The following is a 16066-nucleotide window of genomic DNA, read 5'->3' as shown; positions in this document are numbered from 1 at the left end:
CGGATCCACCAGGCTGTGTCTGAAATCATTCTCTATTTACTATATTTACTGTCCAGTATTTTATGAGTGTCAAAATTGAGAGTGGAAAGTATATGCACTATATAGTGCCATTAACATTTCTAACAATGCTAACAATGTGTTGCATTTGATAAGTTAAAAATTTACAGTGCAACACTATACTTGTCAGTGTTGACGCAAAATGATGATGATGGCTAAGTGTCTAAAATCTCAGTTTGCTGCCAACTGTAGCATTAACTATTGAGTGTCTGTTATATAAGGAATAGCGAATGAGTGAAGGCTGGGATGATTTTGTAGCAGCCTGAGATTTCTCATGCTACACATTGTATTATAATATCAGGATCAGTATTTAATGATGCCAATTCTGTAATTATGCAAACAAACAAGACCTTCAGTCTGCAACAGCCACTTAACAGCATTTTATATTAACTACTACAAGCTTTGATTTCTGAGAAAATGAGAATAATGCTTCACACACAATAGCAGCTTTATGGCATAAGCTTGGACTTGTTTACACTTTGGTATTAACAAATAATTTAGTTCACACATCTTGACAGTTATCAAGAGCTTTTATCGTCTTTCATGCTCTTCAGAAAAAGCTCGGAGGTGCAGGTGATGTATCCTTTGCAACACAAAGAAACAGTGTTGCAGGAAAAAAGACTCTGCTTTCAAAACACTAACTGTAGCAAACTAAATGCTGACATACCCTGCATTACTTGTTCAGTTTCACATTAATTACATTTTTGTAATGAAAACATTTTATATGTGATTTCCTTTTATATGTGGGCCATGGGATTGCTGTGTAGAGCTCTGCACACACTTTCCAGAAGCACAAATGTGTGTGATACCAAATTATTTGGTTGATGGAAACTGGAACAAATCCACTGTGATTGATGTAAAGGCACTTTTTCAGCCATGTAAGTGAAAAAAAAGGAAAGGGGAGGGAGAGAAGTAAGTGAGAAAATGGGGAGGGGAAATCCATCTCATGCAATCATGACCAGATTAGGAGTGGCACTATACACAAACTCCTCTACACACATTGTTCTCTCTCATAAGTCAAAGCTCAGCAGCTTGGTAAAGGCTAGTGATCTTTTCGTAGAAAAGGGGAGATTTCTTCACCCCAAAAGTGTTCTAGAGAAACACTTTTTAGACAGTTTTCATTCATCACATTTGCGAGGTGTCAGCCTCTATAACCAAGGTGAAACGGGATCATTTTTCTGAACTTTTAGTCATTTGTCTGCCTTAGGTTTGCACCTGTAGCAGGTTTTCTTCTTAAAGGATTATTATTTTGTGTTATTCCTTTGTTACTGGACATTATAGAAGACAGGGAAGACAAGAAAGTTGAAAAAAGGTCATAGAGAGTTGGGGTAGGTAGAGTTTGAGAGGGAGTTAGAATGAAATGTAACACAATCTGAGTTGTGTGTTTGTACAAAAGTGCGGATCTGTGTGTTTGTCAAGTTTCAACATATTTTGAGCTTTCTTTCATCAGCTGTCAGCAAAGGATGTTTCTCCTCTCTCTCCATCCCCTTTATCTCTTTGCTTCAGTCTCACAGTGCTATCCCTCTCTCGGTCTGTCCATCTCTGTCACTCTTTTCCTACAATTGATGATGAACATTTCTTGTTTTTCAGCCTTTTATCTGCCTTGACTGTGAATCTGTTCCTGGGTACAAGATGGATACAAGGAGGTTAGGATTTGACTGTTTCTGAAGGCTGATGATGCTGCTGAGAGCTGCAAGTCAATTGAATATTTAGCTGTTTTATTGTTGAATTGTTTACTGCTTAAAAATTCCAAAAAAATCGAAATATTATGTTTTTCTTAGAGCTGTACTCTTGCCGGTTTGGAAAAGTTTCTGAAACAACATTTGGACCTCAAGGTACCAACAATCGCTGATGAAACTTATATAGAATATGGCTCCATATAACTCAATGTCTTACTACTGTTGGAAAGTATATTTATATGGGCAAGTAGCACACAGTGAGTTTATCAGAGCTTTTTTGCTGAAAACAGGTGAAAACAAAGTTAATGAGAGCGGTGAGATTGAGCCAAAACAATAAATTTGCTGATCATACAACCAAAACAATGAGCTAAAAGTCACTAAAACGCAGCGTAGAACTGAGGGGAACTGCAGACTGATCATTCTCTGTGCATTTGTCAATAGGAGCAATGGCTTTTATATTACACGTAGTCATATAATAACATACATAAACTGATTAGAGCTGCTTCAAATATTACAGTTTGAGTTTAGCTTCAGTTAAAAGCGACTGCCTCCTCTTCTGCCAGATCTTCTCAAAAGTTCACAGTCTTATAAAGTCGAAATGTTATTAAAATCGTCTTAAAAGTAAGCTTTACATGTGCAGAACGCTTCATTAAAATGATGCTACACCTTCATACTTGCAACGTTGTGAGTTCATATTTTGACTCTTCACTCTGAATGCCATTCCACTGCTAAATAAACCAGAAACGTTGTAAAATTATTCTTTAAGCAGAGCAAGCTTTAATGATAGTGATGGCTATTCTGGTGAATGAGCAGTCCCTGGACCTACACAGGCAATAAAACACCCAATGAGCAACAGTGGAACATGCTTCTGGACCAATGAGCATCCACGGAGCACGCTAACGGGCCAATGAGCATCCTCAGCATTAATAATATGGGAGGTCACGCACGAGAATTGAGCTCATCATCACACACACATTTATACTTAGATATATCCACTGCTAGTTTGTCATTACACACACAGCCTGTCACTTCCAATGATACACACTAACATGATAGACCACAGTGTGTGTGTGTGTGTGTGTGTGACAGAGTCGCGTAGTCAAGTCACATAGCATCTATCTCTGTAACACGATCAGAGATTGAAGCAAAGAATCACTTTTTCATACAGTACTCGCACACTGCTCCTAGCAATCACACACACATGCATGCACACATACACACAGTGGTAATTTGTTTGTTTCCCATGTTTGGAGGCATTCGGTTCTGCTCCGCTGTCCCTAATGCCTCCAAAACACATCATTATCTGACTTATATAGGCCTGGGAGTGCGTGTGTGTGTGTGTGAGTACGTGTTTGAATGAGAATATGTGTTTCTGTCTGTGTGTGCGCATGTGTGTGAGCGTGTGTGTGTGTGTGCGCGCACTAAGAGAAAAACAGTTGATTATCGAGTTCAACAGGCGAAACACTGTTTACCCTGAGAGACACAAAGCGAGAGAGAGAGAGAGAGAGATACAGAAAGAGAGAGAGAAGATAGCTTGGGGGAAGTGGAGGGAGATGATTTAGGAACAGGGAGGTGAAAAATGGGAGTCCTGGAGAGACAGAGTGAGAGTTAGAGGAGCAGACCAATGAAAAGAAGCAGGGATGGAGGGATGGTTAGAGGGATGGAGGGATAGAGGTTCAGACAAAGAAGTGAGATGACAAGCTAGGCCTGCAAGGTTTAAAGTAATGAAATTCAGTGGTATATTCCTCTAAGCCATGACACCCAGACAAACATCACAGTCAGTCTGTTGTTGTAGCAGGGCAACAACTCGACTTCAGAAACATGGACTGAAGCTATTTGCCAGCTGGAGTGATAAAGTCTAATCATGGCCACAGAAAAGCCGCAGCGCAAATTCAAACAGTCGACATTAGCAGAAGCAGATCCACAAAAGCAGGGCTGGGAGGGAGGTGAGCATCCCAGCAGGATACATTTTCACCAGACTTACATACAGAGGATATATTTTTAGATCATAAACCAATCTGTTTATACAGTATATGCAAGTTTGTTCTAATGATGTAGTCTTATGTAAGTCTTTACATAGTGGACCTGTCAGTGCTTTCATTAGTAAAATGGTAAGAACTGCTCATGTTGTAATGCACACAGTCAGTTAGCAGTGACCTGAGAGTACGTGGACAGTCAGATCACACATGAGATTGTGGCTGTGTTATTACAGTGAACAAAAGTTTATATCATGTAACCTTGACTGCTCTCATTGTTGGACAATGCAACATCTTTGGAATAATGAACAACTGCAAAAGAGTTTTCAGAATCATCATCATACAAAATACACTTATTTGTGCTGAAAGTATAATGTATAATAACGACAAATGAGGAAACTTTACACCAGATGTTGTATATTCAACCATGTATTGCTACACATACAGGGGACGGAAGCAACAACAGAATATCTGTCCAGCCTAAAACAATTGTTATAACAACAAATATTATGTTTGAGAAGACTATAATGTAAAGTTTTATTTAAGGCTCTGTAAGAAGTGTTATTCAACTCATGGTAAATTCTGAGGCATGAGTTAATGTGCTGTTAGGCATTTATTATATTAATTCTGTATTTGAAGGATGTATTTTTTTCATTGCAAGTTTCTAAGCCAACTAAAACTATGGTACTGACATTTTAAATTATGGTATCAGTGCATACAGTTAAATACCTTGAAAAGTACTTGAATGTGTAACCAATATGAATGGCACGTCTAAGTCATTGATCTTTAATGGTTGCTGTTTCTTTACATGTCTCCTAGTTGTCACTCTGTCTCTTTGTTCTCAACTATCCAAAGTAAATCTACCGACTATCTATCTACATTTTATTTTAATTGAGGTGTGAATAAACATTATGTGTATGTGTGTGTTTGTCTGCATCTCACCTTGTTTCCCAGGTATAGTCCAGGTGCGTTCCAGTAGTAGGCGGAGCCAAGATCGTTCACAACATCTGAGTGTCGGACGCTCAGATATGGAGGTGTCTGTCTGTGAACAGACCACACCATACCTCCTGTATCTCCAACCAGGTGCCAGCCTGTCAGAGTGGTTTCCTAAAAAAAACAACATTCAACAGAAAAAAGTGAGATTACTTTGCACAAATATTTAGATATATAGTTCATTTTTACCTCTTCTGATTCAGGACTTTTGTTGTCTTATATTGGTATGTCAAGGTTAACATTTAGTATTAATATTGATCAGCCTCAACTATCATGTCTTATGTTTATGTAAATTAAAACAATGTGCAGTAGGTGTTTAAAAATCAATCCTGAAATGCAATGTGATATCTGAAAATTGCACAAAGCTCTGTGAATTAAAGGAGTTTAGGGAGTACTGGAACATTTCCTCTGTTGCAGGATCTCTTCCAATAATCTTGCAAAATACAAGCGGTTAGCTTTTAACAAGTTTTCAGCAGCCTTGTTATTTGGCACTCACATTACATGCAAATGAGTAATGTTGAGATGTAGAGAGTGAAAATGATGATTTCAAAAGTACATTTGGAGAGTTATAAGCAGAACTGACCTTCATGCCTGAATAAAAGCATCAGATTACTTCTAGACAAGCACTAACTTTGTGCTCAGTGTCGGCAGATCAGCAGCATCTGACAGCAAACATATTATAGCAAGTCACCACTCATATTAAATGTAGGTGACTTGATGACTTACTTAAAACGGCCAATGGCTGGTCATGCTTTGCTGCTGCTTACTACATAACAATGTCGTGGCTGTTAAAATAGATCTGTATCTCCATCATCCATGCTCTTCCTGTTCTACAAGCAAACTTGGCAATGGCATCTCTTCATTTGTGCACTTTGTGCATCCAATATCTCAGTAATGATTGGGCTCAGTTCCATATAGCCCTTTAGGGTTTGTTGTGCTCCACATTGAATCCTGCATTGCTGCTTGGGTTCACTGAGCAGCACTCTCAGGAGCAGAGCCTATTCTGCCAAATAAGTATAAAAACATTTTTTTTTTAAAAAAAGATCTTCTAGCTGTTAAGTGTCTCTGACAAACAGAGGGGTTGTGCCATTTTCTCAAGGGGCCTTTTTTTGAATGTTGTAAGCACTTGATTAGTCGTTTTTCCCAACAATCTGCCTTCTAAGAAAGAACAGTCTGAACTGAAAATGAATTTCAAATCAGTTTCTTAAACTTAAAAGATCAATGTATGACTTTTTAATAATTTAACTGTTTCAGATAGCCTAAACATAGATTCCTCCTAATACTGCAGATTTACAAATAACACAAAACAGCTTAAAGCATGTCAGTGATATTAAAAATAAAATCTATACCTGTACGTTCATATGTTAGTGGAGCTTTTCCATTCCTAAAATACTACATTTTAGGATTTCTTATCCAACTCAAATGTGACTTAGTAAGAACACAAAATATGTTTAAAGGTTCTGTACATCTGTCACATGTCAGCCAGAAAGTCTTGCAACTGACACTTAGAAAGAGTGGGGTTTTTTCCAAACTCCTGAAGGATTTTGCGTGTGTGTGTGTGTGTGTGTGTGTGTGTGTGTGCTTGTGTGTGTGTGTATGTGTGTGTGTGTGTGTGTGTGTGAAAGAGAGACAGCCAGACACATATCTGTCGTTGCAATTAACCTGACCTTGGCTTCCCCTTTTGAACACACACACACACACACACACGCACACACACTCTCTATCGGTGTCTAAATCAGAGCTGTCATCCTGTCAACGTCTCCTCTCCCCTCCTCTCCCACCCCGCCTGTCAGTCAAAAACTGTTTTCCTCTTTTCACCTCTCTCCTCCGTCTTGCCTCTTGTCTTGTTTCCTCCCTTCTCCTTTCCAGTCTTGTCCTCTCCTCTTTTTTCTCCTCTCCCCTCTTTGCTCCTCATTTTCACTCTTCTCCTTTACTCTGACCTCAACTGTACTACATCCACATCCCATTTCTCTACTAGGTACTTGGTTTTGTCTTTGCTTTTAGTCTTAATAACATGCAGTATTACCATGGCTTTGCTACTCACTGTTGCACATTGCTATAAACATCAATATTAGTGATTAAAATTTCATTAATTTACAATTTTCAGATTAATATTTGCCTGATTTAATGATTATTTTGCACCTTGTGTTAGAAGCATCTTGAGCCTGAGGGATATTTATCAAACATGTGCACCAGTGTGGAAGAGCAGTTTGCTTGTCATCTGCAAAACATCTTTTGGGTAATCAGTGAAGTGATTCTCTTCCCTTTATCCATATGTATGGAAGGGAAAATCAAGAAAATAAACAGGTGCAAACATGACAAGTGCAACAATCAGCTTTATATTTGCAGAGGAATATTCCAGTCAGGGAATTGAGAAAGACAAAAGTTTAACTGATTTCTGCTTTATAGAATCTCAATTACAGACTAAAGCAAAATAGGCTCCATTGCGTATTGATTACTGTAGCTGATGAGCTAACTGCTAACATGCTAGCACTAGTCAGTCATAAGAGCTCAGTCTCAGTTAGCAAGCTAGGCAGCTCGGATGCTAAGTTCACACAGTTTATTGAGGAGACATTTGTACCATCGGCTCCTGTCTTATTATTGTCTGTAAAGCAAGCCTGTTTTGTGGGGTAGTTCATACTCTGGCAGTGGAGAGTTGAATAAAGGTGGATTGTGCAACACACGAGCTACTGTGTGATCGCTTCCTCTGGCTCTCCATTCCCTTAAAGGTCAATACCACTAAGGCAGATTGGTATTGATCAATGCCGCAAATTCTGGTTTCAAAGTTGAATTTGATGCAAAAGATTCACATGGATTTAGTTTTCCATTGAAATGATTGATTTAGCTCCAAATATTTGCTGTTTTAAATGCTTTCAGAAGAAATATTCTGTGGTGCACTGGAATTGATACAATTTAAATTTTCAGCAGCAAACTTGTTTGAAATAAATTTAAGGGAAAAAAAGGAAAAACTATAGTCTAAAACTATAAGTCACAATACCCACCACAGCTAAAGAGATCAGCTTAAATTAAAGTGTTGTTTACATCAATCTTTTGAAAATAGAAATATAAATACTGTTTCATTAACAGTAAAAACAATGTTTATTTATGAAATCCAGACAGATATCAGACATCCTTATCGGCTGACAGAGAAGAAGTTTGTGTGTAGTTTCTTACGTTCTGATAAGTCCATGTGGAGGCAAAACACTGACTGGAAACGCCCATGCAAGAGCATTTTTCGCAGCCACGTCGATTGTCACCTTGGAGATTGTAGAATCCCAGTTTACAGCGGTCGCAATTTTCTCCCTCCACATTTTCCTGCAGAAGAAAGAGAGAGAGAGAGACAAAGAGAAAGAAGATGATGGAAAGGCATGCAGCAAAGTTTATGGGCTGTCCTCTAACTGACGTTGTGAGCACAAGGCATGTCATTGTAGTGTTAATGTGGTGAAGATAATGATGACAGGGCTAGAAAGGTTAGCGTGGAGTACTTGTCATTATTTGTGTGTTTAAGCGTATGTGTACCTTGCACACGCAGGGTGTTATACACGGGTCAGCGTTGGTGCTTCCCTCCATGCTGCAATTACAGCGCTGACAGGACGGGTAGCCCATATAACCGACAGCACACCTAGAGAGAAATGAGTTTAATAACAATAATAGAGATGAAGTTGATGAGTATTAGAGAGGCCATCCCATATCCAGAAGGTCAAAGCGCCAATTCTCCTAACGACTGCTGCGTCCATCCTGGTAAAACTGTCTCAGAGTCAGACACTGAACCTCTAGTTTGCAGCAGACAGCTGACCTTGCACCAGAGGTGACATGCATGTATGTGCAATATGTGTCTCAAAGGAAATATATTAATATACCCCTAATTAACAGAAAGTGAGCTGAAGCAAGTCTAGACCATTTTAACAAGTGATTTTAAAGACGATGCTTATTTTGCTGGCCTGGTTTGCTGGAAGGTTATTAAAAGTTTAGAGGGAAAGTTGTATCAGCTTTGAGATTGGATTACATTAGATCAAGCTTGAATGACACCCACTGGGAGGTTGAGTCGTTGCAGTCGGAGAGAGGACAATACGGACAGAACAACAAGCAGCTACAGCAACAAAACATAGTGATAACACAAATAAGTGATTAACAGTAGAACGCTTTTCTCATTGTTGTATTTTGATTCACAGGTTATGATTTTAACCTGGTGTTTTGAATGACAGGAGGACCTTGGTTGATGATATCATGTTTAAAACAGATTATCCAAGCTGCAGTCAAAGACAAACAGCAAAACAAAATAGCAAATGAAACTGCATGTCTTTCCTTTGTACAGTGGCCATTTTTATAGTGACCTCTTTAAATCATGTAAGGTACAAAACCAAGTGTGATACAGAGTGATAACAAATATCATTAAAGACCTTAATGGAAACTTTCTGGCGATTTTCAAACACTAATTGGAACAGACAACAGCTGAAAGGTTCGGCTCACCTGTCACAATGTGTCTCTATCTCTTTCTGTATGTGTGTGTGTATATGTGTGTGTGTGTGTGTGTGTGTGTGTGTGTGTGTCTCTCACCTGTCACATTGCAAACCCCCAAAACCCTCCTTACACCGGCATGACCCTGCTGGCTGGTCTGTCAGTCAAACACACACACACACACACACACACACACACACACACACACATTTAAAGAAAAAACAACAGTGTGAGTCAAAAAGAGAGTGGTTATCTCTTTGAAGCGGCTGCAGCTAAAATAGCTCCTCTTTCTAAACATAAAAATAGTAAAAGACCAAAAACCAAAATGGTGTAAAATTATCTCTAATATAAACAGTTGTTCTGTTCTGTCAAAGAAGGTTTTCAATAACAAAAGCTTCTACGCACACAGATGACCTTGACTAACCCACTGGCCCCAGAAGTAAGGGAGCCAAGGGGCCATTGGCACCCCGACTTTACCCTCCTCCCACATTCTTTTTAAGTCCCAAATCACTGTATCATCCCAAATACCTCTATATTGCAACACTTACGGTAAAAAGACACAGAAGGTTTTCCTGTGAATCACAGCCCCCTCACTCACTTGGTTCCCCCCCAATGTCTGACTAAAGATTTCCCCCTTGCTGAAAACAGTCCCATGTAAAACAATACAAGGGGCTGTGTTGGTGTGGGCGTGTTGTTTAAAGTGCTGGTGAGACAATGAAATATGATCCAGCAAGTCCAGTTGGAGTAGCAGAATATTGCGTTTAAAGGCTAATCAGAAAAACAGTGCACAGCGGTTTGTATTAGTCACAACTCTCAAAAGTTATCATGATGCAACCCTGTGTACTAGTGTGCATATGTGGACTGAATCTGTGTCTGCAGACCCCCAAAAAGTCTGCAGCTGTCCGCAGACACGGACGTGGAAAGTATGAAAAGGCCTTAACACACACACACACACACACACTTTTTGGCCCCCGCACTTCTGAAATGAATCCAGCGCCCCTAGACTAACCCCATCCCCATAGGAAATTAAGCTGGACTGAATCGATCAAATGTTACTGAAGTACCACTTTAAAATGAATTAAAATGTGAAACATGTGCTTGCATTCACTTTAAAGTGCTACACGTGTGTCCACTGAGTGGGTGAAATTATTTAAAATTCAGGACATAAAGAATCAACAGAGAGAAGAGGACTGATAGATGTAAGGAGACAGAAAGACTGACAGATAAAAGTTTATTAGCATACCGGGCATGGCCTGGCTTGAATCTGCGACACATGATTGGCTGACAGAACCATGTGGGTCACATAAGCAGGGGATACAGGGGTTTTCCTCCTCAGCGCTCACCTGGACAGGTGGGGAAGTCAAAATGTTTTAAACAAAATCAACATTTGCCTCATCATAACATATTCCAAAGAGGGCACAGATACTGTTAAACTGAATGAAAGGTGATGTACCCCAGTAGGTCTGTAGTATCCAGCGACACAGCTCTGACAGTTGACACCATCTGTGTTGTCACGGCAACCAATACAGACTCCACCCCCTCTGTATTGGCCGTGGATGTCCAGGCTGAGAGATAGATCTGCTACAGTCTGATTGAAGTAACATTCCTCTGCCTTACCATGGCAGTTACACTCTAAAAACAAACAGGGAGGCAGGGATAGACTTCAGTACTGCAGTTTGATAAGATTGTAGAGTCCCATCCCCCTCCCGTCTTCTCTATCGAAATACTGAGCATGAAGCCAGGAGGACCGCTTCTCTAATCCCTTTACTTCTTCCGCTCAGGAGTTGAGAGAGAGAGAAAAAAAAAATCCAATCCTGTTTTGAAGACAGCACCCTAAAGTATCAATCAGTTACCATGAGCAGTGTGTTATCTCCTGGGGTCCAGAGAGAAAAAAGCAGGTTTCCTATTCAAGCTTGCCCTCACCATTTCCTGTGATAGTTAAACATAAGCCGTGTTTTCCTACTCACTGAGCTTACCATTTTAAATTCACCAAAGAGAAGAAAGTGTCGTCTACTGGAATTTTGAGGAGAAACTGGGATTTGCACTTTTGCCCTATGAAAGGTCTCCCCCTTAAACAGCCTCAAGTCCAGGATGTGGGGGTCTTTCTTTCTTTAGAACGAGTTCTCAAAGTTGTTTTACACATCCCATTGAGTCAAAACCTACTACACTGTTCTAGACTCTCTAAGCCCGGATGCAATTTAAAGGGTGTTTTTGGGGAGTTGTGTCATACACCCAGAAAGTACCTAAGCCACATGGGCTTGCAAGATTCTACTTACATTACCTACAGAGGCAAGAGAAAATATTGTCAATCATGTGTGGATACTCTACACCTTTCCTTTATTGTTGTGATCAGTCACCGCTTTTAACATGCACTCTAATGATGATCATTTGTTGCCTTTGTGATGTTGTGTCAGTGTCGAGGCAGTAGTCACATTTATCAGGCGATTAAGGCTATAGAGTCTGTTAGAAGGCGATAGCCTGTGTGAAATAAAATGAAGATTACATGTTGTTATCCTAGTTTTATGGTGACAGGTGGAAGCCTCATTGCTCTACCGCTGCATAGTTGATGAAGGTTAATGGACACAGAGGTGACTTTTGATGGCTTTATAAAGTCTTATATCAAAAGCTGATACTGATTAGAGGAGCTGGAATCGTCACACTTGCCAGCCACAGTTAAAGTCTGTAGAGCTCATAGAAGTTGAAGGTGTGCTGTAGTAATATTAGAAGCAAAATGATGTGGTGCGTAGTAACCATATGCTACATTACAACAAAAGTGGGCTCTTTTAAATCTAAACCAAGCACACATATAGTATCATATGACCTCTGCAATGACATTTCCAAGTACAGAAAGTTTGTGAAGTAACTATTAGTTTCTGGGTAAAAAGGATTAGTTGTGATGTGAATGGACTGCCGTTGGCTTGTGGGTAGCTGTGTGTAATTCAGGCGTGTTATTTGTTGTTGTGTTATGGTTTTTCTTACTCTCACAGACATGTCGAGTGAGGAAGGTTCCTGCCATCCAGGGCTGCTGGTGGTAACCAGGGCAACAACGATCACAGCTCTCCCCGCATGTGTTGTGTTCACACTCACAGCTAAATTTCTGCACACACACACACACACACACACACACACACACACACAGACACAAATAAAAATGAAAAACACACACTAACAGAGGAGATCTAAGTTTCACAGATTTGTCAATTAAACAGACATGAACAACTGTGTTTAAATGAAGTGATTTTGTTCTAACTGGAAGCTGGTTTCTGAGAGAATACTAAACATGGTAACAATCTGAGTCACCACCACATTTAAATTCCAGTGTGGCAACTTTTTCTCCAAAATCTATCAAGCGCTTGGTGAGGGAAAAATAACTACATTTTAAAATGTTAAAATATGGCTTGACACATACAAGCTGAGTTTGCGCTGTTTTGTAAAACACTTGCTTGTTCCCTGGAATATAGGAAAAAATACCAACCAACTATTTCTAACTCTGTGAAAACATCTGAACACATCTTAAGTAGTGTAGGCATGTGTACAGTAACTACATCTTACGCTGATGTCAAGGTGTACTGGCAACACCCCAAGTACACCTTGTCACCACTGCAGCACGCTGAGAACTTTAACTATTTAGAAGTTTTTAGCTGGAGTTACTCTTTAAAATGTACAGAGATGAAAACTTAGGTTGGTTTTAATTGTGATGTGTGATTCCACTCTGAGATATGAATCTGTTCATTGTCAAACTAAGTTGTTACTTTGGTAGAAAGTGAAATGTAATTAAGTGATTTGGCCTCTTTGTGTTATGGCATCACAACATCCACATGATTATGAAAATGGATGGCAGAAAACAGGTCATTACCAATATGCGTGGCCTACTGAAAGCCTATCAAACAACAATTTATTCGCAGGAGAGCCCGCCGCAATGAAAGAACTTGGTTCACTTTCCAGATTGTCTCAGTAGCAAATGGGTTCACTACTACTTTCCCAGGAGAGAAATAAATTCATAACTAAACACAGTCAAAGCAGAATGTAGCAGGAAATTTGCCAACTATGAGGTTCAGTAATTCAATTTAGGACTTTCTGTAAATTGGCTGATGTGGAGAGGGTGCCAGATTTAACTGAGGGGAGAGCAGTACAATAGCATAGTGAGAGCCAAGTTTGGATTTTTTGGCACGAGTGAATTTGCCCCTTTTATCTGAGACTCAACGCTACAAATCTGGCTTCAGGCTGCCTTTGTGCTGAGCATGCATCTGAACAAATGATCTGTAGACGATCATCAACAAATCATCTTGCGGGTCTCCACCTTTTCTGCTTTCTGAATGTCTGCCCAGGGCATTAACTGCATGGATAGATGAACTTGTATCAAAGTAAAGGAGCTTAAAGTCCTGTGGGAACAGAAGGCTAGATAAACATTTCATATTCTTGTAACAATTTTTATCTTTATGGTCCCTGTTAATTAAACAAAAAGCAATCAATAAATAATCTCTACAAAATGGGAGATAAATAAAGCAGAATTCAGCTGATAATGTGTTATATGTCAGATTATATACAAGTACTTATACACCCTAGTAGAAACATGTTCACAATGATACACAAGTTTAAACAAAAACACATTATTCTATAATACTTTATCCACCACCTGAGGTGCCACAAGTGTAGTTTAACTACCTTCCAGACGAGCAATTTTAGTAAATATCAGGATGATGACTTGGAACTTGCTTAAGATTGACACTTCATGGTACCTTTGCAATGTCTATATTAACTTAAAAAGTCTGGTGTGTTCATGTGACTCCCAGGATGTTTGAGTATTTAAATCAATACCATGCAACAGTTTTATAAGTTGGATGCAAAATGTCTCTACAAGGTTATTTTTCTTACAGTACTGTACATATTTTTTTTTATATTTCATATATTTTATTGTGTTCTATATTCAAGTCTGTGTGTGTTTTCTCTGTTTCCCCATATGACTGTAAGACAAATTAGCTCTTGGAGACAAGAGAGTTACAGTTGAAGAAGTTGTAAGGAAACCAAAGATAGCATCAAAGTTAAGAAAAATGCTGTAATATACTTTGGAAATTGATTTGCATAAATATAAAGTAAAAATGATTGGTATTAAAATGGGCCATACATAAAAACAAGTTATAATTCTTTAAGTTGCCCCAGCATACATGGAGTATGCCCTCCAAATAAACACATGGTCAAAGATAATTGTTTGTTTTTTTTCGTCATTTTCAGTCAATTAACACCACAAATACTGCTAAATCCTTGACTTGGGCATATATCCTTATTATATCCTCTTGAGGTGGAAAGAACAGAGAAGACAAGAGAAGAAACTGGAGCTTTCAACACACCAGTGACATCACTTATTGTCAATGACATCATCACCAAGGGACCAGACACAAGTGTCACATCTGACTTAGACTCTGTGCTTCAGCCTCAGGACATGTAAAGGACACAAGGCCGGGTGTGTGTGTGTGTGTGTGTGTGTGTGTGTGTGAGTGTGTGTGTGTGTGTTGAGAGAAAGATCAGGTGTCTGGTATCAAACACTCGACTGTTTGAAGTGACACGTGAGACAACGCTTCACTGTGTCACCTGTGTCCCCTGCAGGCAGACAGACAGACAGACAGACACACACACACACACACACACACAGAAAGTTTGATATAAGGCAGGAGATAAAACACCGATGCCTGAGGGTACTCTTTGCTCCTGTTCGACAGTATGGAGGAGCTCCATTACCTTGATAGTTTTGTTAACTGGACTGAGAGGAAGAGAAACAGAGTTTTACCTTTGTAACAGTGTCAAGTGGACAAGCCTTGGCGTGGCCGTAACAGATACACATCCCTCCAACTGAAATGTCCTTAATGGAATAATAGTACTGAAGAGAGAGAACAAGACAGACGACATGTTATAATGAGTACTACAGCATTAATGAGTGTATTAATAAATTAAGATACATTATTAGAACAAGACCTCGCTCACTTATCTCAGTCAGATTACACTTGAAAAAATGATTTCTTAACCTAACAAAAGATGTCTCTAACACCACATCTGGTGACGTGTTGAACAGCAGCATTACCTCTAAGAGCAGCAGTGCATCCGTGTCATTATATAATCTTTCTGGGATTGGTGGTTTATTATTAATTAGTAGCGGATTTTTTTGGTTTGCTAAGGTCACCACATAATATATAACTTATCTTTCTGATTTCAAAATTAAATTACGCTTTTGTATCTCATAGTTATGACTTATTCAAACATCACTTAGAGATACGGTAATAAAACTGTATAACCTGTGACTGAGATTTTTTTTATTTTATCTGTTTATCATTTTCCAAGGAGATATTTATATTTTTCTGTAAATGAGAAAAGAAGAGAAAAGGAGAGAGGAAAGAAAAGAAAGAGAACAAGTGTTGTGCATGTGTGTGTGTTCAGCCTCACCCGTCTCGTCACGATGGGATCGACATCTCTGGGGTCATTATATGTCAGAGTCATGAGGTCAGCGTTCAGCGTTCTGATTCGCTGAAAGACCAACCTGATGTAGCGGGCAGAGGTGAAGTTCAACAGGGTTGGGGAGGGGTCATCGGCACTGGGACGACCATTGATTAAAGACGTGTGGATCTATAGGCAGAGAGACAGATAAATACTGACATGTAACAACAGTATTGAACTAAGACATGGTGCAAAGACAAACATATAAGGTGCTTTGAGTTTCCTGCAGTGGTAGACGGACGAAGGAGTGAGAAGCATCTTTGGTAAACAAGTGTAAACAGATGAGTAGAAGGAAGGTGGAAGAGTAGCAACAACCTTTTAGTAACAGGAAGAAGCAATGTCTATGGCATATTTTGTTCTTTAATTAATCAACAATGGTGTTATTAGTTTTCAGTACTTCAACTAAGTATTACATTT

General features: G+C 39.3%; 1 protein-coding gene across 7 annotated transcripts in view; it reads right to left on the bottom strand.

The window, feature by feature from the left end:
- Positions 1-16066, bottom strand: part of lama2 (laminin, alpha 2) — a 206463-nt gene that overhangs the window by 122920 nt on the left and 67477 nt on the right. For all 7 annotated transcript variants that reach the window (XM_067573019.1, XM_067573021.1, XM_067573020.1 and 4 more), the window contains exons 6-14: positions 15599-15778; positions 14949-15038; positions 12143-12260; positions 10617-10795; positions 10407-10506; positions 9263-9320; positions 8225-8327; positions 7880-8020; positions 4655-4819 (exon numbers count right to left, since the gene is read on the bottom strand). In XM_067573019.1, coding sequence (XP_067429120.1) covers positions 4655-4819; positions 7880-8020; positions 8225-8327; positions 9263-9320; positions 10407-10506; positions 10617-10795; positions 12143-12260; positions 14949-15038; positions 15599-15778 — 1134 coding nt within the window. The remainder of the gene's footprint in view (positions 1-4654; positions 4820-7879; positions 8021-8224; positions 8328-9262; positions 9321-10406; positions 10507-10616; positions 10796-12142; positions 12261-14948; positions 15039-15598; positions 15779-16066) is intronic.

This window comes from Thunnus thynnus, chromosome 18 (assembly GCF_963924715.1).
Source record: "Thunnus thynnus chromosome 18, fThuThy2.1, whole genome shotgun sequence".
Lineage (NCBI taxonomy): Eukaryota > Metazoa > Chordata > Actinopteri > Scombriformes > Scombridae > Thunnus > Thunnus thynnus.
The sequence above is the reverse complement of the archived record's forward strand: the minus strand, read 5'-3'. Positions and strand labels throughout refer to the sequence as shown.